At 41.9% G+C, this 25,894-nt stretch overlaps 1 protein-coding gene across 2 annotated transcripts; it reads right to left on the bottom strand.

Moving 5' to 3' along the window:
* Positions 1 to 5,104: 5,104 nt before the first annotated feature.
* On the bottom strand, positions 5,105 to 19,857 carry LOC311131186 (isoaspartyl peptidase/L-asparaginase). Of its 2 annotated transcripts, none has more exons than XM_084164032.1 (7): positions 19,788 to 19,857; positions 18,976 to 19,180; positions 17,329 to 17,471; positions 12,373 to 12,536; positions 9,298 to 9,416; positions 9,100 to 9,210; positions 5,105 to 7,317 (listed from the first exon to the last, which is right to left on the bottom strand). In XM_084164032.1, exons 2-7 carry the CDS (start codon positions 19,160 to 19,162, stop codon positions 7,109 to 7,111), a joined length of 933 nt encoding a protein of 310 aa, XP_084020158.1. In that variant the 5' UTR covers positions 19,163 to 19,180; positions 19,788 to 19,857; the 3' UTR covers positions 5,105 to 7,108. The 2 variants fall into 2 exon arrangements, with proteins under 2 accessions (XP_084020158.1, XP_084020159.1); XM_084164033.1 differs by lacking the exon at positions 19,788 to 19,857 and adding an exon at positions 19,468 to 19,684.
* Between the last annotated feature and the right edge of the window lie 6,037 nt (positions 19,858 to 25,894).

Genomic DNA, 25,894 nt, shown 5'->3' with positions numbered 1-25,894 from the left:
GTCAGCCTATGTCATGGAAAGAGCAGGTGTTCTTAATGTTTTGTATACTCAGTGTATATCACCATACACAGAAAATGCTAATATTAATGCTTAATGCACATGCTGTCAATCCATTGTAATAGTTGTTCTGACTGAGTAACCTACAATTGAAAAGTTTCAAGTTGGGATGTGAACAGAGACTCACAACAGCTCTCAGCCTTCCCTGGCAAGACATAAACAGTAACTCAGGAAGAGATGATGGTTATGATATGGCAGCCCCTGGAGGGATAGAGGTAGGTACGTTATCACACAAACACTATGCTTAGCTCTTCCACGACCTCAGGCCATGCTTTCAGTGAGATTACTGATAAGCCTCCAGTAGTCTGGGACCCTCTCTTTCTGCTTACATCTGTTCCTTTATTTTCCCCATGATCTGGCCAATGAAAGCCTTTATTTATTTATATACTAGCTTTGCACAGCTGCCCTGGAGAGCAGTAACAGCAGTGGTTGATATCACAGTCGGGAGAACGGGTGCCAAGTGCCTTGGAGACAGTACCCATTGGGAGAGATAGGCATCAGTCACTAGGGGTGCGGGGATGGGTGGTCGAAAGGGGAGACAGACAGCAACACACAAAGTTTGTTGAGGGGAGACAGACAGCAACACACAAAGTTTGTTGAGGGGAGACAGACAGCAACACACAACGTTTGTTGAGGGGAGACAGACAGCAACACACAAAGTTTGTTGTAGGCCTATTATTACATTTTCCCTCCAAATTCGGTCCTTGAAGTGAATGTGTAGAGAATAACAATTGCAATGTCAGAACAGTTAATGAAATTAGCTTCGTTCAGAGTATCTGGCTGACTTTGCTAACCTTTAGATGAAACCTCATCAAAATGCTCTCAAAGCTGGGTCTTTAAAGTGCCAATTTCCAGTGGTGACACTTTTTGCAAAGAATATAAATGCTATCTGACATACCATATTTTCACTATTTTCACTATATTCCCCACTTATGAATAAAGCCTATCTGGAGAAAGGTCTCACTCCGATGTGATCTATTGTGAGCAAAATTCTGAGTGCAAAGCTATTTTTCTGCAAAAGAGACAGTAATTCTGCTCCATCATCACAAAATAATCCCAGCATTAGGTGATAAAAAACTGTCTGAAACAAGAACAGCAAGATGATCTTCAGTTACAGTGATGCACACTAGTCAGTCCCCACTGGGCAAAAACTGGTTGAATCAACATTTTTTCCACGTCATTTCAACCCCAAAAAATCTATGTGATGATGTTGAATCAACGTGGAAAAATAATTGGATTCGAAAAAAGTAGTCAACGTAAGGGCATTTCATCATTTTTTCACCCAACTTTTAACATAAATCCAATGACATGGTGAATTTCTTGTTGATTTCATGTTGAATTCATGTTAGTTGACAACTCAACCAAATGTAAATCAAACTATATGTGGAACTGACGTCTGTGCCCAGTGGGTCTACACAGTACTCTTACAAATAATACAGTAATATGATAACTTAGCAGACACTTCCATTCAAAGAAACCTACATATTCAGTGGCCCATCCAGGAATCAAACCCTGATGTTTGATTGATGTTAGAGTATCATATTTTGTAAAACAACGGATAGAACTACCTAACATATTACATACAAGAGCAGGTACTGGTCAACTAAAAAAAGAAACCCACAACTACAACAACAACACTCAAGCAGTGAAGAGCCAAAGGTTGTTGACTACTGAATATATTAAGTGAAATGTGTTGCCTTGCCAACTCCAAATCATCCAAATGGCATTGTGGTCTTGCTCATTATTTAGATTTTGCACTGCCTTCCTGAAAACAATGTAGTCTGATGTCACTGGATTGGGAGAGGATCAATTTAAACAGAGAGAACGGCAATGGCTTTGAGAGAGAACAGTCTACAGATCTGACCAAGCTAGTTGCTGTGTAGAGCAATGTCAACCAATTAGTCATAAAGAGGGCAAGACAACAATGTCCAAAAGAGGAAAACACTGCTTATCACTTATGGGCAGACATTAGCATAAAATGTGAACCCAATCCCAAACTGATGAATTTAAGAGATTTTATCTCCTTTGCATAAAGTCCTGGAGCAGAGGTGATAACATTCTGATGCATTGCTCTTATGGAATAGAAGTTCCCATTTCCTGGTGGTCATTGAGTGGAATGAGGTTTATATAGTGCTTCATTAAGCACCTAGAATACAGTATGGATTGACATTGATAATATGTTACAGGAATAGGTATTTATAACGTGTGAAGTTTCTGCAACTGTTTTTAGTTCTTGTATTTTTGTTCAACTATGGATGAAAACTATGGATGAATAAATTCTGTTAATTTAACCTTCCAATTTAGGATGGTCTGTATGAAATTAAATAGTTACTTATGGACCATTGGTCACACACTTTGCTTCAGACATGGATTAAGCTGCCATGAGGGAAACTAAGGCTAATGATTTACCTGAGTCCTGACATGAAGGAATGACGAGTCTGGGCTCATGTGTAGGATATTTTTCCTTTCCTCACAGAGTTATTGTAATGGTCACAATTCAATCATTAGCTAGATACAGTGAGGGAAAAAAGTATTTGATCCCCTGCTGATTTTGTACGTTTGCCCACCGACAAAGAAATGATCAGTCTATAATTTTAATGGTAGGTTTATTTGAACAGTGAGAGACAATAACAACAAAAAAATCCAGAAAAATGATAGAAATTGATTTGCATTTTAATGGAGGGAAATAAGTATTTGACCCCCTCTCAATCAGAAAGATTTCTGGCTCCCAGGTGTCTTTTATACAGGTAACAAGCTGAGATTAGGAGCACACTCTTAAAGGGAGTGCTCCTACTCTTAGCTTGTTACCTGTATAAAAGACACCTGTCCACAGAAGCAATCAATCAATCAGATTCCAAACTCTCCACCATGGCCAAGACCAAAGAGCTCTCCAGGGATGTCAGGGACAAGATTGCAGACCTACACAAGGCTGGAATGGGCTACAAGACCATCGCCAAGCAGCTTGGTGAGAAGGTGACAACAGTTGGTGCGATTATTCGCAAATGGAAGAAACAAAATAACTGTCAATCTCCCTCGACCTGGGGCTCCATGCAAGATCTCACCTTGTGGAGTTGCAATGATCATGAGAACGGTGAGGAATCAGCCCAGAACTACACGGGAGGATCTTGTCAATGATCTCAAGGCAGCTGGGACCATAGTCACCAAGAAAACAATTGGTAACACACTACGCCGTGAAGGACTGAAATCCTGCAGCGCCCGCAAGGTCCACCTGCTCAAGAAAGCACATATACAGGGCCGTCTGAAGTTTGCCAATGAACATCTGAATGATTCAGAGGAGAACTGGGTGAAAGTGTTGTGGTCAGATGAGACCAAAATCGAGCTCTTTGGCATCAATTCAACTCGCCGTGTTTGGAGGAGTAGGAATGCTGCCTATGACCCCAAGAACACCATCCCCACCGTCAAACATGGAGGTGGAAACATTATGCTTTGGGGGTGTTTTTCTGCTAAGGGGACAGGACAACTTCACCGCATCAAAGGGACGATGGACGGGGCCATGTACCGTCAAATCTTGGGTGAGAACCTCCTTCCCTCAGCCAGGGCATTGAAAATGGGTCATGGATGGGTATTCCAGCATGACAACGACCGAAAACACACGGCCAAGGCAACAAAGGAGTGGCTCAAGAAGAAGCACATTAAGGTCCTGGAGTGGCCTAGCCAGTCTCCAGACCTTAATCCCATAGAAAATCTGTGGAGGGAGCTGAAGGTTTGAGTTGCCAAACATCAGCCTCGAAACCTTAATGACTTGGAGAAGATCTGCAAAGAGGAGTGGAACAAAATCCCTCCTGAGTTGTGTGCAAACCTGGTGGCCAACTCCAAGAAACGTCTGACCTCTGTGATTGCCAACAAGGGTTTTGCCACCAAGTACAGTATGGAGACCAATACAGTGAGGGAAAAAAGTATTTGATCCCCTGCTGATTTTGTATGTTTGCCCACTGACAAAGACATGATCAGTCTATAATTTTAATGCTAGGTTTATTTGAACAGTGAGAGACAGAATAACAACAAAAAAATCCAGAAAAACGCATGTCAAAAATGTTATTAATTGATTTGCATTTTAATGAGGGAAATAAGTATTTGACCCCTCTGCAAAACATGACTTTGTACTTGGTGGCAAAACCCTTGTTGGCAATCACAGAGGTCAGACATTTCTTGTAGTTGGCCACCAGGTTTGCACACATCTCAGGAGGGATTTTGTTCCACTCCTCTTTGCAGATCTTCTCCAAGTCATTAAGGTTACCAATTGTTTTCTTGGTGACTATGGTCCCAGCTGCCTTGAGATCATTGACAAGATCCTCCCGTGTAGTTCTGGGCTGATTCCTCACCGTTCTCATGATCATTGCAACTCCACGAGGTGAGATCTTGCATGGAGCACCAGGCCGAGGGAGATTGACAGTTATTTTGTGTTTCTTCCATTTGCGAATAATCGCACCAACTGTTGTCACCTTCTCACCAAGCTGCTTGGCGATGGTCTTGTAGCCCATTCCAGCCTTGTGTAGGTCTACAATCTTGTCCCTGACATCCTTGGAGAGCTCTTTGGTCTTGGCCATGGTGGAGAGTTTGTAATCTGATTGATCGATTGCTTCTGTGGACAGGTTTCTTTTATACAGGTAACAGGCTGAGATTAGGAGCACTCCCTTTAAGAGTGTGCTCCTAATCTCAACTCGTTACCTGTAGAAAAGGCACCTGGGAGCCAGAAATCTTTCTGATTGAGAGGGGGTCAAATACTTATTTCCCTCATTAAAATGCAAATCAATTTATAACATTTTTGACATGCATTTTTCTGGATTTTTTTGTTGTTATTCTGCTCTCACTGTTCAAATAAACCTACCATTAAAATTATAGACTGATCATTTCTTTGTCAGTGGGCAAACTTACAAAATCAGCAGGGGATCAAATACTTTCTTCCCTCACTGTATAAATGAAATACCAAAAGGCCCTTTGACGTTTGTTAGGTTTCTGATATATCAGTTATTAATTACTAGCATCATTGTATTGCTCAATAATTGATAAGATTGATGAGAGGATTGATGAGAGAAAGTCATTTATTTAAAATTGCTTCAATGAAGTTAGTTTTTTCCGCAGGTTGTAATTATTACAAAAACATCCATAATCCATTAAACATTTATAAATCATGACATCTACATACAAAATTAAACAAGTTTAAAACTAGTTCGCTCAAACTGACCAAGCTTTTGTCAAATATATTCTGTGATAGAATGCCTACAATTTTTGAAAACACTAAAACATATACAGTTGTTGTCGGAAGTTTACATACACCTTAGCCAAATACATTTAAACTCAGTTTTTCACAATTCCTGACATTTAATCCTAGTAAAAATTCCCTGTCTTAGGTCAGTGAGGATCACCACTTTATTTTAAGAATGTGAAATGTCAGAATAATAGTAGAGAGAATGATTTATTTCAGCTTGTATTTCTTTCATCACATTTCCAGTGGGTCAGACGTTTACATACACGCAATTAGTATTTGGTAGCATTGCCTTTAAATTGTTTAACTTGGGTCAAACGTTTCAGGTAGCCTTCCACAAGCTTCCCACAATAAGTTGGGTGAATTTTGGCCAATTCCTCCTGACAGAGCTGGTGTAACTGAGTCAGGTTTGTAGGCCTCCTTGCTCGCACACGCTCTTTCAGTTCTGCCCACAAATTTTCTATAGAATTGAGGCCAGGGCTTTGTGATGGCCACTCCAATACCTTGACTTTGTTGTCCTTAAGCCATTTTGCCACAACTTTGGAAGTATGCTTGGGGTCATTGTCCATTTGGAAGACCCATTTGTGACCAAGCTTTAACTTCCTGACTGATGTCTTGAGATGTTGCTTCAATATATCCACAAAATTTTCCTTCCTCATGATGCCATCTATTTTGTGAAGTGCACCAGTCCCTCCTGCAGCAAAGCACCCCCACAGCATGATGCTGCCATCCCCGTGCTTCACGATTGGGATGGTGTACTTCGGCTTGCAAGCACCCCCTTTTTCCTCCAAACATAACGATGGTCATTATGGCCAAACAGTCCTATTTTTGTTTCATCAGACCAGAGGACATTTCTCCAAAAAGTAAGATCTTTGTCCCCATGTGCCGTTGCAAACCGTAGTCTGTCTTTTTTATGGCGGTTTTGGAGCAGTGGCTTCTTCCTTGCTGTGCGGCCTTTCAGGTTATGTCAATATAGGACTTGTTTTACTGTGGATATAGATACTTTTGTACCTGTTTCCTCCAGCATCTTCACAAGGTCCTTTGCTGTTGTTCTGGGATTGATTTGAACTTTTCGCACCAAAGTACATTCATCTCTAGGAGACAGAACACGTCTCCTTCCTGAGCGGTATGACAGCTGCGTGGTCCCATGGTGTTTATACTTGCATACTACTGTTTGTACAGATGAATGTGGTATCTTCAGGTGTTTGGAAATTGCTCCCAAGGATGAACCAGACTTATGTCTACAATATTTTTTCTGAGGTCTTGGCTGATTTCTTTTGATTTTCCCATGATGTCGAGCAAAGAGGCACTGAGTTTGAAGGTAGGCCTTGAAATACATCCACAGGTACACCTCCAATTGACTCAAATGATGTCAATTAGCCTATCAGAAGCTTCTAAAGCCATGACATCATTTTCTGGAATTTTCCAAGCTGTTTAAAGGCACAGTCAACTTAGTGTATGTAAACTTCTGACCCACTGGAATTGTGATACAGTGAATTATAAGTGAAATAATCTGTCTGTAAACAATTGTTGGAAAAATGACTTGTGTCATGCTCAAAGTAGATGTCCTAACCGACTTGCCAAAACTATAGTTTGTTAACAAGAAATGTGTGGAGTGGTTGAAAAACGAGTTTTAATAACTCCAACCTAAGTGTATGTAAACTTCCGACTTCAACTGTAGATTTCTCCCAGTCCTTTAAATTCTCTTGCCAACAAAATTACAGTAAGTAGGCTCCATTTGTCAATTTGACACTGTGTTCCGCAATAACACTTTATTTAAACTCTATGTATCCCCCCTCCCCCAACAAATTATAGATTAAGCTGTTATTGTGTTAGTGTTTCCTTGAACTCTTCCTTTGGGTTCAAACCATACCACAGAACCTCTCTCTCCACTGCTGCCCAGGCCATTCGCTCTGTGGTGAACTTGGCTGCCCACTCCCCTGTCCGGGAAACTACTATGGCTCCTCCTCCTCCCTGTACCCGATCACCCATGTAGCGTAGAGAGACCTCTATAGCCTCAGGTGCACCTTTACCTATTTAAAGAGGAAACAAAGTGAGGTTTGGTCACACATGCATACAAATTTCATTCTTACTGTAGGGACCTAACAAAACCATATGCCATTGCAGGCCCATATTGCATACCATTGCGGGCCTAGTCAGATTTAACATTCACATTAATTGAAATGAAACATAAGCCAGCCTGACACTATTGTCAAAACACATTGTTATTGAAGTTCAAAACAAGCTACTGCACTGATAATAAAGGTGCGAGGTCATTTGTCTGTGGGGGGAAATCATTTTAGGAGCTAGGCTACTTCTAAAGCAACCATGAAAACATTTTCTAATTCAAACGCTAAAGAAAGGAACGGCACAGTAGCTGTGGGCAGTGCAGCCATTTGACGAAGCAGAAGAAACCTCTCACAAAGACAGAGCAGAAAGATCAGCCATTCTTCCCATTTCCCCGTGTCATTACCAGAGGACAATGTAACCAACACTGGCCCCGCTGACCCTTATACAGACGTTGCCTCATTATCAGCCCACTGCAGCCCAACTCTGCTCAGTCATCTCTTTCTACCGCTTGCCAATTAAAAATGATTGGCAATGGCAATGTCAAAACTTCACAATGTTTGCATTAATTTGGCATGGTCACGCATAAGCTGATGTTTGTGTAAACGTGCAACTCCCTGTGAGCAAAAAAAAGAAGATCCTATGTAATGTTACTGTGGCTATGCACAACAACCAGTGTTGTTAAGGAAAGAATGAGCACTGCTTGAAAACAATCAAACATCATGGAGAATAGATTTGGAGTGTACTTGGATTCACCTCCTTTCTCTGTGTCAGAGGTTCCATTGCTACATACCAAAATTGGTATAAAAGGATGTGAAAATGGAGAATGTGAAAAAGGGGGATGTGAAAAAGCAGCATAGTCACTTGCAGGATGCAGTATGCAGGATCCAATCCAGATGGGACTCTGCTGTCCTGATTACAATTCTAAGAGGGTCTCAGCCGTGTGAGCCGATAGGCTGTTATTATTCACTTTTAGCATAGATTGGATACTGTTAATCTATTTGAGAGTTTTTATCTTCAATCTTAGAGCTCTGTCAGGTAGAAGTAGGAACCATACATACAATGATACATCAATTTGTCTCTTGTATCGGTAGATGATCTAATTGTTCTAAAGTTTCCCAGAGCCTCCGAACATTCTGTTCCTCCAAGAGGAGCTGCTAATTAGATATTTAAATGACAAAATTGCTTTAATTAATGGAAGCTATTACAGAGAGGAGAATGTAACCCAGCTTCATTAACTATTAATTTAACTATTCCTATTGTATCATGTCTGTAATTGACAGTCTATTAGTTTCAAACGCCTCTCTATATCAAATCTGACACTCAACTGTGTTTGCATCTGAGTTTTTGGTTATAGAATAATTCGATTTCCTAATGCAAAGACCTGGCACATCCATCATGACTTACTGTCTGGCCAGGGGAAGACAACCAGATTGTCTGACACTTTGCTAATTAAATTGCCAAAAGTTAACTGGGCCAATTATGTGGGTGGGAAATATTTTGGCTCATAATCGATCTGATCCACCAGGCCATTCATTAACCAGACCCAACAATTAAGAGGTTGATCCAGACTCAGGATTATCCTTATTAGCAATCAAAACAATCATCAATATGGGCAATTTATCAAATGCCTACATTCACATATCACATTGTAGATAAAGTCCATTCAATAATAAGATAACTGTGACTATGATACCCATGTGACTTTGTGAATTATTACAAAGTGATTCCGATTAGGCTTACATTACCTTGCTCTACGTGGAAGAGGATGAGTCTGGCCAGGGTGACTTTCAGGATGGACTCTCCATGGCCAGTACAGGATACTGCACCACTCAGGTTGTCCGCATACCCACCAGACCCTTATTACCAGAGACAAGAGAAGGACAAATAAAACTTCAATCAACATACATAAACTGTTCAGGATAGGTTAATACACAGCTACTTACCTATGATTGGAGAATCTCCTACTCTGGCCACCATTTTGTTTCTTATTCCTCCAGTGGAAGTTGCACATGCAACATTACCAGAACAGTCTCTAGCAACGGCTCCAACAGTATCGTGGCCCCTACATGGAGAAAGAGCTACAGTATATTCTGCAGGTGATAACAGAGCACATGGTATAAAGCTATTTGTAGAAACTCTCCAAAGAAATCAGTGAATCTATCAAAACAAAGAAACAATAGGGTTGACATTGTGGTCAATTTAGTTTGCACCTCAATTTCTCCAAACCTCACAATGTCCTTTCACAAAATGAGAAAGAACATTGATGGTTCTGTACACGCAGAGGGAACAGCAATAGTTTGTTTTTTCCTACAAATGTGCGGTGCAATTTCAGTTTTGACAAGAAAAATGCTTGCTGTGAACAGAGTGAGTATTTCCATAAATACTTATTTCGAAAAACTGCCCTTCAGAAAGCCTTCCTGCATATGTTCCTATCATCTGCCTGTATACAATGACAGGGAAGAGATATACATTCAACCTGGTTCTGTATCTTGCCTACTGTATATATTCGTGCTGCATATCCAGAAATATACTGGAATACATTAAGATGATTTCTGGGGAATAAATGTTGAAACGCTTGTTGATAAACACATTTTGTGACAACAATGATACAACTAAGTATCCAAAACAACTGTAAAAATCACACACGAGTAGACGACTGACCTTGACTTGACAATCTATTTTTTCTTTTATTGCAAGGTGCATAAATGAATACCATGTTTCCTGTGTAGCTTCAACGTGTTGTTCGTTCATGCACCTTGAAATTAAAAATAACAACTAGATTGAAGTCAAAGTCGTCGTCTACTAGTGTTCGGTTTTTACACTTGTTTTGGATACTAGTTCCTGGCAAAATCAACACCTTGAACTAGATACAATACTTCAGGGTTTTCTCTTTCTTTGTTTCAATGAAACAAAAATACTTAAGACAGACAGCATTGTATGTAAGACATTGCAGGTGTATGGGAAAGCGATATAGGTCAAGGGCAAAACAAATAACATCCAAACTAATGTTTCAGCAAGTGAAGTGGGTTACCACCATTTTAAAAGGAACATTTGTGAGGACCAGTTAGGGAGAATTCCTGATGGCAGACATCAATCAAATTTGACAGGTGTCTGATTGCGCCATTAAATCACTGCTGATGGATAGATCTGGCTCATGGATTCAGGTGAAAACAAAATCTCAGAAAGTGTTTGATGGTGGACTCTATTCTCAAACTCCTGTAACTGAAGAGCAGTTATATGTAAATCTTTAAATATATATAAACAATCTAATGGAGCATGCTTTTTAATCTCCACCAAGCCATTATTCTGGTAGTATTTTAGGAGATATAAAACTTGAATAATCTAAGACATGTAATGTCTCGTGACCTCAGTGAAAAGTGTAACAAAGTCAAATCTGATCCTCAGGGGCCATATAGCCAGCTGAGGTCTAAATGTTACTAATACAATTTCCCTGTGGGCCCTGAAAGCCACAGCTAATTACCATTGTAGTTGAATACAGCCGTGGCGCATACGTATGGCCTTGCCGACTTCTGTCAGCAGCACACACCTAGCTGTGTGCTGTCATTTCCACTCTACTGATGTTATATATTGACCAGGGTCAATTCGACTGGGCAAAGGGTCTCGGCATAATCGCCTTAAATGAAGTCAGAGAGTAAATGAGTTCCAAGGGCTCTGTATTAAAACACATGGAGTGCCAATGCCTTGGACTTGAACACCAGGACACCATTAATAAGGAAGCAGAGGTTGAGGCAGAGAGAGAGAGGAAAGGCTGTAGCTCAGCCAACTGTCACTTAGCACTTCCAGACAGCGCGCTATTTTTTCTACTTCTTCCCACTGGGCTTGGGGTTGTTGGAGTTAAGGCGTCCACATGCTTCCCATCCGAAACAGTACAAGTGTGTATTATTATGAATGTGTGAATTGGAAATGTGTTTTTTGCATATCCCAACTCCGCCTGAGACCCCCTCGGAGAGCGGGGTCACGGCAAACCCCAGGCTATGTGTCTCCAGCCTCTCAACACACTCACAATTTCCCAATAGAGTCTAGTGCTTCTACCACGTCATGCTGCTCAGAAATTGCTGGGCTGCCAGAGTTACTCTACAGATAACTACAGACCTTGAGAAATGGTGAGAATGGGAACATTTGTGAGGTAGTGAGTGTCTGACCAGACAATTCTAACATCAAACTTTCCAGCTAGCCTTTTTGTCATCTCCTTTGGGGAGATGAGAAGGCTTTGACAGGGATGTGTTGAAGGTGTATTCTTATCCTACTAATCAGACACATTTACACACTCACACACACCACAGAAAACATTGCACAATCACTTTATCTAACTTTGTCCGTTTTGAATGTATTAATATCTCGGCTTTCTACTTGCAGACTAGCTTAAGGCCATTACGTTCCCAGCTTCATCTTTCTTTCCCTCGCTCTGTTCTATCTCTCACACACTAAAAAGCTTATCATTTTCAACAGTCAATGGGGTTGTTCAACAATGACACCACTTTGCAGTGTTACTGAGTTTCTTAGCTCTGACATGTCACTCAATGGGAAGGAAGGCTGGGAATGGAAGTCTTCTCCAGAATTACCACACCGTAACTGTCAAATCATCTATCACACAGCCTGCCGCTGCTTCTCTCACATTCAGCCTGCCTCACAGATTGCTTCCCCTACTGTGTCAACTTGTCTCGTTCCTTGGCAGTGTGCAACGATGGACCAGCTGTCTCTATAGTGGGAGAATTCATTTCATAGGATTTCTGGGTGGTTGCTGCACATTTCTTCAGCGCTCAGCTGCATGGCAGGCATAATGCCTCAGTGATGTCGTTTTGATTTACTGAAGTTACTTTGTCGTCTTCAGGAGGATGGAAAGCCTATTTAACATACTGTAATGTGAATATAATTCATCAGAAAGGGAGGTTATAATTTAGTCTGGCTTTATGGTATTTCTTAGGTTGGTGTTACAGAATAGTTGCAAACTATATGTCCAAGCCAAGGTATAACAAATGAATGGAGATTCTTCTTACCATTGAGAGTTGAAGAGCTCCTTCACTCCAACAGCATACTTCTTAGCCTTCTCCCACTCTTTTCTCTCACATTCTGTCACCAGGGCGTCTGTAGGGACTGTAGGTATGCCAACACTTTCAGCAAACATGTTTGCACCTCTGTCTGTCAACATGATGTGGTCGGTCTGAGTGCATCCCCATGGCAGCAAGCATAGGGGATAAGATAGAAAAACAGAAAATAAAAATGTCTGCAGTTTAGGTTTGTTTTTTGAACATTAGACTGTAATAATGTTACATGTGTTACCAGGATTGAATTGTGTGCGAAGAAATGAAAATAAAATTGTAATAATCTGAATGGGAATTTTTTCCCCTCTTCTGAAGGAATTAGTAATCCCAGGCACTATACAGTATAGCAGTGAGTTGCCTCAGACACATCCTGTCATCCATTATGCTAAATCAACATTCCCTCAGAGCAAATCTATTAGCCCCTGGTTATGTAGCATCACGGCCCATTTAAACCTATCAGCAAGCCTGGCTCACAAGACTGGCAGGTAACCTTGACCTGCCTGTTATGTGCCGTAACACTATCCATAACATCTGAGCCACATCTGATCTTAAATCCATACCTGTTGTGTGAATGCCATGAGTCTGACACCTTCCCCTGATACAAAACCGCAATGGGCCTTCATTCATCCAAAGTGCAATTCCATCTCTTTCAATCTAATATTTATCAGCCCTTCTCTTGGTATTTCCATGTATATAGCTGACATGAGATTTCTATGGACAACAAGGAGGAAAGCGATACAGCCCATTTCTTTGTGATAATGCGGAGGAGGATGTTGATACACTTTTATGGGGGGATGGAATTGGTTGTAATCATGATACTATCTTTAGCCAGGAAATTAGGGATATCTTTCTTCAGTGTTTAGCCACTTGCTGCACCTACCAAATTAGTGTGATTTACTCTTTACATTGTATTGCAACTATGAAAAGAAGTGCATGTTTCTAGAGCCACACTTGTAACCAAGGAGACCAAAGCTGTGCTGTTATCACCCTATTTCTTCCTTCATTGCTCTCCTTTTTCTCTCACTACCACTGTTTTCATTTCCGGCAATGGAGGGAATGTGAATCTCACACGTTTCTAGAGAGCAACTAAAACTGCAAAAGTTTTACTAAGCTGATACATACAGGTAACTGACAAAATAATAGAAACACCTGAGTAAATGAGGGATACAAAGTATTTTGAAAGCAGGTGCTTTCACACAGGTGTGGTTCCTGGGTTAATTAAGCAATTAACATCCCATCATGCTTAGGGTCATGTATAAACATGCTGGGCAGGCCATTATTTTGGCTACCATGGCTATGCCCTCATAGGAGGACAATGCCCCTATCCACAGGGCAAAATCAGGTCACTGAATGGTTTGATGAGCATGAAAATGATGTAAACTATATGCCATGGCCGTCTCAGTCACCAGAGCTCAACCCAATTGAACACATATGGGAGATTCTGGAGCGGCGCCCGAGACAGCGTTTTCCCACCACCATCAACAAAACACAAAATTATGGAATATCTCGTGGAAGAATGGTGTCGCATCCTTCCAATAGAGAGACACTTGTAGAATCTATGTCAAGGTGCATTGAAGCTGTTCTGGCCCAACGCCCTATTAAGACACATTATGTTGGCGTTTCCTTAATTTTGGCAGTTACCTGTACATTCTCAACTGTTGTAAATGGAGAACAGTCTTAATGCTCTGTTTTATCCTGTGTGTAATGTGTAATGTAATGGGAGACAGGAGAACACCATTAGTCCTATTGAGAAATGTTTAAATATTAAAATGGTTATTCATGTAATTTTTCTCTGTCAGGCCGGGTGCACTCTAGATAACAGGAAGGAACACCAAGCTGTTAAACAGATCTGCTAGTGAATACAGAGCAGATCAGAGCAGGACCATGGTCTTTCAGGGTGGTGACAGGTACCCAAGATCATCCATTCTCCCAGACATTTGGCCACTGTGTCTTTTGTGTTCCCTGAGTGACAAGGTGAAGCTTCACCATGTTTTTTTATGTTCCATGATGCAAGACTTGTTAGTATCTAATCTTTAATCGGTAGGGTAATGCAGGAGAAAACCAGCACACTTTGAGAATATAAATCCATCCTGAAAAAGGAGTAAACTAGGATGGTTGGAATCTCACCGGTATAAACACGTAGTACTTTGAATTGTCAGGCTAGGTAATAATGCACTGATTTGTTGGGTAAAAATAGGAGACAAAAAGCCTATTATTTTTGTCTGGTCTTGCCTAACTTCAGGGACTCCGAAGATTGTATTCTTTACAGTGGCTATTCAGAAAACATAATTGTAGCAATATCGCTGTGTGGTTATGTTTCAAAGAGTCTAGAAGGGGAGTAATGACTTCAAATGTGTATCTCCGCTGCAACTGAGCAGACTTCACTAGAGAAAATTAGAAGAATCTGTATCCCGAACAATTAATTATAAACCCTGTCAGTTATTTTGATGGAAGGTGTCAGGCAAATTAATAAATCATGGAAGATGTTATGTTAATACGATGCGCTGTCAGTCTTTTGTAACAGGCCTTCATCTTAGTCGTGTTGCCCATCCATTGTCAGATAGCATCTGGAGTGAGGTATTAGTTGACAGCATTACAAGATTACCAAGTAGCCAAGTGAGTACAAAGATGCCTCCCACCCTACACATTCTACCTGTTAATAACCTCCTAGCTGTTAGAATAAATTGTTCTGTTCATTCTGTTCTGTGAAATCTGAAACTTCTCATCACTTTCAGTGCTACATCACATAATAGATCTGCATTTTTCAATGAGCTAGTCCTTAATGTCCCTTGTGAGTAAATTATATAATCAAACTATAATTCTCATCACCTGAAAGGATCGAGATTAAAATCAATCAAAAACCCGCCTTAATTAGATTTTCCTTTGATTCCTGCTAAAAGGAAATGTTCAAGCTTTCAAGGATGGCAATAACTATGTGTAGAGAAGTCAATACGTTTCCACTCTTAGACTAGAGCCGAGATAAAAACAGCTTTCCGTACACAGTAGATTCTGTATAGCCCCCCTATAGCTATCTTTATCATTGCATTAAAACCAAATTCAAGTTATAATTTTCATTTACTTTACTTTTATAGCAAAGTACTCAATTGAATTGCAACCGTAAAACAGGAGAGCTGACAGAAAATGGTATTCACACTCAAAATTGTATCACTGACAACCATATCAGTTCTATCCAAATTCATAAATGTAATGTAATGGTTTTTCACCTTTCAATAAGCTGTTTTATCATGTGATGTATCAATTATTCACAACGTCTAGCTCTGGTAAATCTGTGTGCCTGATCAATGTGATTCATCTACACACCTTTGCAAACATTTTCAGAAAATAATAGCCTGGCATTATAGCTCTTCATATGTTATATATGTTCTGACCTGACACTTTGCACTTTCAGCAGCTCAGAGGAGTGAAGTGCTATATTTGGTTAGCGGAATAAAAGCCCTTTATTACTGAGTGGAAAAGCAGCACAAAAGGTAGTAAAAGGGTGACACAAACAAAGGTGGGATGTTTCTAAAGACGGTTAATTAACCTGGCAACTAGTGCTGAACGATTTAACAGAAATGTCGGTTATTTTTTGTTTTTTAAACAACAAATTGGCCAACATTGGTTCAATTATTTGAATTCCACTTCGTTTGGGGTTTTTCTGTGAGCTCAATGGGCACATTGTTCAGTTTCTGTAGAGATAAATCATTTCAAGGCCAAACTGTGCAATGTAGTAGGGAACTGTAGTTTCCAACAGGCCAATATTCTACATAGTTTAGCGCAGAAAACTTGGTTATTAACTACAATGACCATAATCCATTGCGCGCCTACTTGTCCGGTCTGTGTGTTACTTTTATGCCTGCAACATTAGGTTAGTGTGGGCAGACAAGGACAATGAGAGAAAATACAAAATAATGCGTGATGAAGAGGGATGAGAGAAGTTGCTTCACGAGGAATCGCTACCTGAAAATATATGATCTAAGTGATTGATAGTTGGTTTTCAGCAGTTATAAAAGTATGCCTTATTTACTTTGAGGAACTCCTAAAATAGTGATTTTGTCAGACAGTATAGGCAGCAGCTCTATAGAGATGAGATGTCCTCCTGAGTGGCACAGTGGTCTAAGGCATTGCATTGCATCGCAGTGCTAGCTGTGCCACTAGAGATCCTGGTTCGAATCCAGGGTCTGTCGTAGCCGGCCGCGACCGGGAGACCCATGGGGCGGCGCACAATTGGCCCAGCGTCGTCCAGGGTAGGGGAGAGAATGGCCGGCAGGGATGTAGCTCAGTTGGTAGAGCATGGCGTTTGCAACGCCAGGGTTGTGGGTTCGATTCCAGTATAAAAAATAAAAATGTATGCACTCTGTAAGTCGCTCTGGATAAGAGCGTCTGCTAAAATGACTAAAATGTAAATGTAAATGATGACTTGGGATGAATTAATAGTAATCAAATGTAATATACACAACAACTGAAATATTTTATTAAAGTAAAGTAATGTGAATAACTGATGGTTAATAAGTGATAAGCAGTCATGGGCAGTCACTACCATTATGTGACTTTTATTAATTGTTTTATTCTGTGTTACAGCATTCAACACACATAATAGTGCATTTAATGTTTAAAAAAAATCTAAAACTGTGATTATTTTTTAAATAACGAACCGAATCCAAACCGACCGAAAAAAGCACTAATCGCTCAGCACTACTGGCAACAGGAAAACGGAAGGGAACAAAATCCACCATTTCAAAGTATTCTTCCAAACAAACAAAAAAGGATGATTGACCAAGGCTCCAGCCAGATCAATGCTGTACCTAGTGTTCCTTCTCTTCTAGGAGACTTATCTCGCATGCATTGTTTAGCTAAGATGAGAGAAAAGAAAGAGGAAATAAGAAAAGCTTGGACAAAGAGAAAGATAACCTTTTCCATCACGGCACGGGCCAGTGACACAGGGTTGGCGATGTTCTTCACTGAAGACACAGCTCCAGCAGCTAGGGTCCTTCCATCCATAATGATGGAGTCCAGCTCCACTTCTCCATTAGTATTCAGTACTGCTCCATGACCTGAAATGAAATGGTGGGTCACATTCATCAGGGGTCAGGCTCTCTCAGACCATGACTAAAGGAAAGAGTTGGTCAAGAGTTTGTCATGCAACCCCAAAATAAATAGTATTTTTTTTGCCATTTCTTACTTCAGCCAAATTGGAAATCTATTGATATTTGTGGCAGCGTGGTTGCATATTTTGAAACACTTTCTTCTTCTTAACAGTGTGTTGATAAAAAAGTTGATCAATGTCAATGGAGTACAATGAGCTGCCTATTGCTTTGTAATAACACAATATCAGGTCTCTTCACCACACCCAGAGGTAATTCAAACTTGCAGTCTTTTCCCCCAAAGTGAGATTGCATTAGTCGTCTATTGATTAGACCTTGCTCCTGAGTGCCGACTGCTTCAGTGTATACAATTATCCTGTGACAAAGTGCTGATTTAGCTCCAATGCCTTAAAGAGGATCTGGCATTTCACCTAATGTGGCAGTTAGCCATCACAAACTAGATGAGTCCTGATAAGCTGAGTGTGTTAATGAAGTGTCTTGTTTTTCTCCATATGGTTTGGTGTAATCCAATGATTGCTCCAAACCGTTCAATGCCATTAGACTGATCGTTAAGTAGACTCCTTACGCCTTGATCACACCGATAGCATCATCGCGCAAAATAGTACGCAGCATCATCTGGATATGTGTGCAACAAAAGTTCAACATTCACTTTATGCTACCATTTCTGTCAAGCCGTCTACACATACAGTTTGACGCCTACGTTCGATAAATCCAATGTATGCACCACACAGAACACACTGCAACTGTCTCTGCAACGCAATGCTGCAAGGCAAACGCAGTGTTCCATTGGAAATGAATGTACTTCTGATGTACCAAAATGCAACGACGCTGTCGGAGTGATCGAGGCGTCATAAGTACAAAAGGAAATACAATGGAACGTGAAAGAGTAGAGGACGTGTGTTACATGGCACTTATCACATGTCATGATGCCCTTCTGATATTAATACTACCCTATTCTACCATTGGAAACTACATCAGAAAATTACATGGGAAAATATTCAGGCCCTCTGTGAAAAATGCTTAAGATTAAAAGTTTAAATAGGGTCAGTGGGTAAAGTGTTTTAAATGTGGCACTTGCTGAAATCAAAGAGATGCAGAACTTAATTGAATTTAAAATTCATGAGCCTAGAGCAGCTCTCTAACTAAAATGCATCTGAATATGAAACCAGAGAGAATGTACTATCACAAATGGAGTTTGCAAGCAACATATTAGAATTGAAGCCTAAAATAAATGATTATGTTGAACCAAAACAAAATGTTTACTCATTTTGATCTCTGCAAAAATATGAAAATATCTACGATATGTTTCAATAGAGAACTATCACCATTGGAGATACAATTTCATCTCCAAGATGCAGGGCCCAACCAGTCGCCATACCAGCAGCGCAGAGAGATCTGCCTGGAGAATAACTGGGTGAGCTCTGAGTCTGAGAGGTGATTGTACAAAATGTACCTGCATCAAATGTTGGGTTATCTTCTAAGGCCCTAACAGCCAGCTCAACAGCATCCAATGCACTGCCTCCTCTCTTCATAGCCAGAAAGCCTGCAGTAGCCGCAGACTTCACCCCGTCCACAGATGCCTTAGCCATATCATCAGGGATGGCCCATGCACCGCCATGCACAACTATTACTGGCTTCATCGTCAGGTCTCACAAAGCCTACAAAAACAAATTACATTGAAAAAACTGTCAGAAGAATGTCCCGAGTAAACGGATTAATAAATAATGTATATGTATTTTCACCTACAGTATAGGCTACTGTAATTTTACATATTTCTGCTCCAAGTTGTGCTTGTCTATTCTCTGATTACTATATGGTACATTACTAGGTTTATCTATACATCCTATGGCTATTTACAGGCGCACATCCTTTAGGTTTAGACTGCCCCTATAATATTTCCATCATATATTGTTATATTGCCTACTGTCTTCACAATGAAACTCACATTCACATTTAATCCGTTTGCAGACACCTTTCAACAAATTAGTGCACAGGCCTATTTGTAGCTTAAGTTTCACTTTCACAAGAGAGCAATATGCCTATTGTTTTCCCCCCAAGCAGGAACATGTGATCAAGTAGTTTAGCAAAACAACAACCGGCGCTACAGGAGATTATCTCAATTCAATCAACGCATATTTATGAGAGTTGTTCAAACTTATCTCAGTTGTCTACTTTATATGACATGATTTTCAATACAATACAATTTCGTTTAACAATTATTACACACAGAAGCAGGAAAAACTCGGGAAGTAACCTAGTACTCACTTCAATGGCTCTGGAAGGAAACCTTTTCAATCAGAGGTCTACCGCGCATTTTCACTACGTCAGAAGATATGTGGGTGCGTTTGATTTAGTTCGCCTGTCGCTTCGGCTTGGCGGAGTTCACACAATCACACCTGACTTCAGGCTAACAGATTGGCTTGTGCCCCAAGAGAATGTGTTGGTTATAAACAAATAATTATGACAAAGGCCTACATAGGATATTCCTAAATGTTTGTTTAAAATGCTGAAAATTATGACATTTAAAATGCCACTATAAAAAGTATATACAGAACTTACAAAGGTTTTCTTTCCTTTTAAAATGGTGCCATGGCTCTTTGAGTTTTCAGTTTTGAGAATATCCCTGGGACTGTGAGAGTAAGGACATTTTAAAGAGTAAAGTGTCCTGGGGTTATGTGTGCGGCAGCACAATCTCAGTGGGATATGATGAATAAAGGCCTCATATTTCTCCTGGTAGACCTTATTTATTGATCTAAACAGTTCTCATGCATTTCAGAAGCCATCTGAGGGATCAAACACTTAAGTTATGGATTATTTATTTAGATGTGGTTCTTCCTTAATGTGTTGGGTAACACAATCTGGTCAGTGTGGTTCCCAGAGAGTGACACTAGACTCATTTCCTACAGAAAGTTTATCCCAGTGATTTGTTGTTGTATCCAAACACAATGTGATGTATGAGTAGATATATGGCTCTAGTTGCTCCTTCCAACTAATTTGCACTTCAAAATAATTTGTACCTCAGAATCAACTGCACATATTCTCCAAAGACCCTCACATAACACCTGCATGCAATTAATTTTATTGAATTATTTTGGAGGAATAAGAAAACTGACAAACTACAACAGCAAATGGGATTTGCTGATGCTATTGATCTATGCTGTGTTGATGTTGTTAAAGTCATGATATTGATCAGAGGCTATCTTCCGCTCCCTTAGTTTTCCATTCTTCATCATGCATGATGAGGTTATAATGGCTCAGGCACTATGGCATTTCATTGAAATCATTGTGTCAGAAAGTGAAAAAGAATCATGAATCGTGTCAAGATGAAAAATGCAAAGGAACTGCAAGTGAGAGATTGGCTACAGGCAGCACAGTCATTATGGACAAAATGTGAACCTTCAATGCACAACATCTGTGCCCAGGCGATTATGAACTATGTGAAGTAGAGATTAGATACATGAAGTGTTCACCTTGTGGATACTGTACCTTCATTCTATGTTGTTATATTCCACACGCTTTGTTTGATGAACACACAGAAGTGTTCAAATGATACATGAACATTTGAAGCTTGTTCTTCAGCTCTTCATTTATGAGTCATCACAAACACAAACGTCTTGAAAGGGCCATACCACTATTTTTCCATTTTCCCACTGTGTTCTGGTTTCTTTTCATTTCAATTTCCTGGAAATTATTGGAGTGCTTTTTACCTTTTTCTAAACACGTATGCTTCATATTGGTACGCGTAGAGATGTTTGGCCTTCGTACCCTTGAAGGACAGATAATGGATAAACTATGACAATGATTCATATGACTGTTTACGCTGTAGAACTCAGTCAGGACAGTGCTACCATGATTTCATTATTGAGTTAATGCTTTACATTTATTTTAGAGTGTCACAAATCACATTATAAGAGCTGCATTAATATACTACTCCTAAAGGGAGGCACAGTTTAATTTAGTTTTACTGACAAAATACATTTAGATTTTATCCCCTGATGCCTTATCCAACAATAAACTGGGTAACCCACTGACCCCTTTCCACCTCCCATTAATCTGTCAGTTATATTTAGAGAGCATATGGGTTGAGCTTTAAACAGAGTGTTTGTATATCAGTAACTGGTTTACAAACAGAAAATGTGAAGAAAAAAAATACTTTAGGAAGAAATGCCTTATCAAATTCCCTCGCAAGGCAAGGCATTACATTTCATTCTCATAGCTGTTTATTTTTTGAATTGCTTCAAAGGAGAAAACAATTTAACACAAAACAAGATAGTGTTTGAATGAGTAAAGAGAATATGGGAGCTGTTTTTGGCCTTGAATTTTTAGGCTTTTTTTTTATAGATGGACCAGGGTCAATAATAATTGCTGATAAGTATTGTAGCGCACTGAAGTACTAAAAATAGGAATTTCAATTACATCTGGGAGGTCTAATATCCACATTTTTCTTTCTTACCAGAGGCAATTATTAAACTCACTTTTACCAGGAAGCTAACACTGGACATGATTGCGGCTGACAAATGGCATTGTGTCACGCTCTGGCTCCGGGACTTTGTATGTTGAGCCAGGGTGTGTTCGTTTCGTTGTGTTCTGTTTGGTTGGGTTGTCTATGTGGTTGTTTCCTTGTTTGGTCGTGTGACTCCCAATCAGTGGTAACGAGTGTCAGCTGTCGGCTCGTTATCTCTGATTGGGAGCCATATTTAAACTGTCTGTGTTCACCTTGTGTTTGTGGGTTTTTGTTCCTGTACAGTCATTGTCACTGTGGACTTCACGTATCGTCATTTGTTTTGTGGTTTTCGTGTTGCACTTTAATTAAATAAAGTCATGTTCGCTCAACGCGCTGCGCTTTGGTCCACTCCCTCATTAGACGATCGTGACAGAAAAACCCACCATTCTACGACCAAGCAGCGTGTCCAGGAACAGGCAGCCTGGACGTGGGAGCAGCGTCGGAGGGACGAGAGGCACCCCCAAGAAATTTTTAGGGGGGGGCACAGGGCATGGTCGACGGGGCTGACGGAGGCAGAGAAGGGGCAAATTCAAAAGGCCACCAGGTTACGGGGCTCACTGGTCAAAGTAGGGAAAGGAGGTTTAGAGGCACGGCGAGAGGTACTGGGGTGTGTTACCAGTCCGGTCCGGCCCGTTCCAGTTCCCGGAGTAGAGCCAGTGGTGTGTATCCCCAGTACGGTCCGGCCTGTTACGGCTCCTCGCACCAAATGGACGGTGCGCGTCTCCAGCCCGGTCCGGCCTGTCCCTGCTCCTCGCACTAAGCCTACGGTGTGCGTCGCCAGCCCAGCCCGGCCTGTTCCTGCTCCACGCACAAAACCTACAGTGTGCGTCGCCAGCCCAGCCCGGCCTGTCCCTGCTCCTCGCACTAAGCCTACGGTGTGCGTCGCCAGCCCGGCCCGGCCTGTTCCTGCTCCACGCACAAAACCTACGGTGTGCGTCGCCAGCCCAGCCCGGCCTGTTCCTGCTCCACGCACAAAGCCTACGGGGTGCGTCGCCAGCCCAGCCCGGCCTGTTCCTGCTCCACGCACAAAGCCTACGGGGTGCGTCGCCAGCCCAGCCCGGCCTGTTCCTGCTCCACGCACAAAACCTACGGTGTGCGTCGCCAGCCCAGCCCGGCCTGTTCCTGCTCCACGCACAAAGCCTACGGGGTGCGTCGCCAGCCCAGCCCGGCCTGTTCCTGCTCCACGCACAAAACCTACGGTGTGCGTCGCCAGCCCAGCCCGGCCTGTTCCTGCTCCACGCACAAAGCCTACGGCGTGCGTCGCCAGCCCGACCCGGCCTGTTCTTGCCACTCGCACCAAACCAGGGGTGCGAGTCGCCAGCCTGGTCCAGCCCGTTCCTGCTACTCGCACCAAGCCAAGGGTGCGAGTCGTCAGCCTGGTCCAGCCCGTTCCTGCTACTCGCACCAAGCCAGGGGTACGAGTCGTCGGCCTGGTCCAGCCCGTTCCTGCTACTCGCACCAAGCCAAGGGTGCGAGTCGTCAGCCTGGTTCAGCTCGTCCCTGCTACTCGCACCAAGCCAAGGGTGCGAGTCGTCAGCCTGGTTCAGCTCGTCCCTGCTACTCGCACCAAGCCAGGGATGCGAGTCGTCAGCCTGGTGAGGCCCGTTCCGGCTCCACGCATCAAGCCTAGGGTGCGTATCGTCAGCCAGGTCCGGTCCGTTCCTGCCTCACGCGCCAAGCCAGGGGTGCGCGTCGTCAGTCCAGATCCTACCAGCTGGGTCAGATCGGACCGGGGGCGCTACGGGGGGATTGAAGAAGGGTGGTGGTCAAGCCCGGAGCCGGAGCCGCCTCCGAGGAGTAATGCCCACCCAGCCCTCCCCTGTTTGGGGTTTTTGAGGCGCGGTCGCAGTCCGCGCCTTTAGGGGGGGGTACTGTCACGCTCTGGCTCCGGGACTTTGTATGTTGAGCCAGGGTGTGTTCGTTTCGTTGTGTTCTGTTTGGTTGGGTTGTCTATGTGGTTGTTTCCTTGTTTGGTCGTGTGACTCCCAATCAGTGGTAACGAGTGTCAGCTGTCGGCTCGTTATCTCTGATTGGGAGCCATATTTAAACTGTCTGTGTTCACCTTGTGTTTGTGGGTTTTTGTTCCTGTACAGTCATTGTCACTGTGGACTTCACGTATCGTCATTTGTTTTGTGGTTTTCGTGTTGCACTTTAATTAAATAAAGTCATGTTCGCTCAACGCGCTGCGCTTTGGTCCACTCCCTCATTAGACGATCGTGACACATTGGCTTGTCTGAATCCTGAAAGGCTGCACTCCAACTAGGGCTGGTGGTGTTGGCACTTATAGCCAGGAGCAATACAGTGGGGGAAAAAAAGAATTTAGTCAGCCACCAATTGTGCAAGTTCTCCCACTTAAAAAGAGGAGAGAGGCCTGTAATTTTCATCATAGGTACACGTCAACTATGACAGACAAAATGAGATTTTTTTTTCTCCAGAAAATCACATTGTAGGATTTTTAATGAATTTATTTGCAAATTATGGTGGAAAATAAGTATTTGGACAATAACAAAAGTTTCTCAATACTTTGTTATATACCCTTTGTTGGCAATGACACAGGTCAAACGTTTTCTGTAAGTCTTCACAAGGTTTTCACACACTGTTGCTGGTATTTTGGCCCATTCCTCCATGCAGATCTCCTCTAGTGCAGTGTTGTTTTGGGGCTGTCGCTGGGCAACACAGACTTTCAACTCCCTCCAAAGATTTTCTATGGGGTTGAGATCTGGAGACTGGCTAGGCCACTCCAGGACCTTGAAATGCTTCTTACGAAGCCGCTCCTTTGTTGCCCGGGCGGTGTGTTTGGGATCATTGTCATGCTGAAAGACCCAGCCACGTTTCATCTTCAATGCCCTTGCTGATGGAAGGAGGATTTCACTCAAAATCTCACGATACATGGCCTCATTCATTCTTTCCTTTACACGGATCAGTCGTCCTGGTCCCTTTGCAGAAAAACAGCCCTAAAGCATGATGTTTCCACCCCCATGCTTCACAGTAGGTATGGTGTTCTTTGGATGCAACTCAGCATTCTTTGTTCTCCAAACACGATGAGTTGAGTTTTTACCAAAAAGTTCTATTTTGGTTTCATCTGACCATATGACATTCTCCCAATCCTCTTCTGGATCATCCAAATGCACTCTAGCAAACTTCAGACGGGTCTGGACATGTACTGGCTTAAGCAGGGGGACACGTCTGGCACTGCAGGATTTGAGTCCCTGGCGGCGTAGTGTGTTACTGATGGTAGGCTTTGTTACTTTGGTCCCAGCTCTCTGCAGGTCATTCACTAGGTCCCCCCGTGTGGTTCTGGGATTTTTGCGCACCGTTCTTGTGATAATTTTGACCCCACGGGGTGAGATTTTGCGTGGAGCCCCAGATCGAGGGAGATTATCAGTGGTCTTGTATGTCTTCCATTTCCTAATAATTGCTCCCACAGTTGATTTCTTCAAACCAAGCTGCTTACCTATTGCAGATTCAGTCTTCCCAGCCTGGTGCAGGTCTACAATTTTGTTTCTGGTGTCCTTTGACAGCTCTTTGGTCTTGGCCATAGTGGAGTTTGGAGTGTGACTGTTTGAGGTTGTGGACAGGTGTCTTTTATACTGATAACAAGTTCAAACAGGTGCCATTAATACAGGTAACGAGTGGAGGACAGAGGAGCCTCTTAAAGAAGAAGTTACAGGTCTGTGAGAGCCAGAAATCTTGCTTGTTTGTAGGTGACCAAATACTTATTTTCCACCATAATTTGCAAATCAATTCATTAAAAATCCTACAATGTGATTTTCTGGATTTTTTTTTCTCCATTTTGTCTGTCATAGTTGACGTGTACCTATGATGAAAATTACAGGCCTCTCTCATCTTTTTTAAGTGGGAGAACTTG

The sequence above is a fragment of the Coregonus lavaretus genome (genome assembly GCF_964263955.1).
Source record: "Coregonus lavaretus genome assembly, chromosome: 1".
Lineage (NCBI taxonomy): Eukaryota > Metazoa > Chordata > Actinopteri > Salmoniformes > Salmonidae > Coregonus > Coregonus lavaretus.
This window is presented reverse-complemented; position numbering and strand designations above follow the sequence as displayed.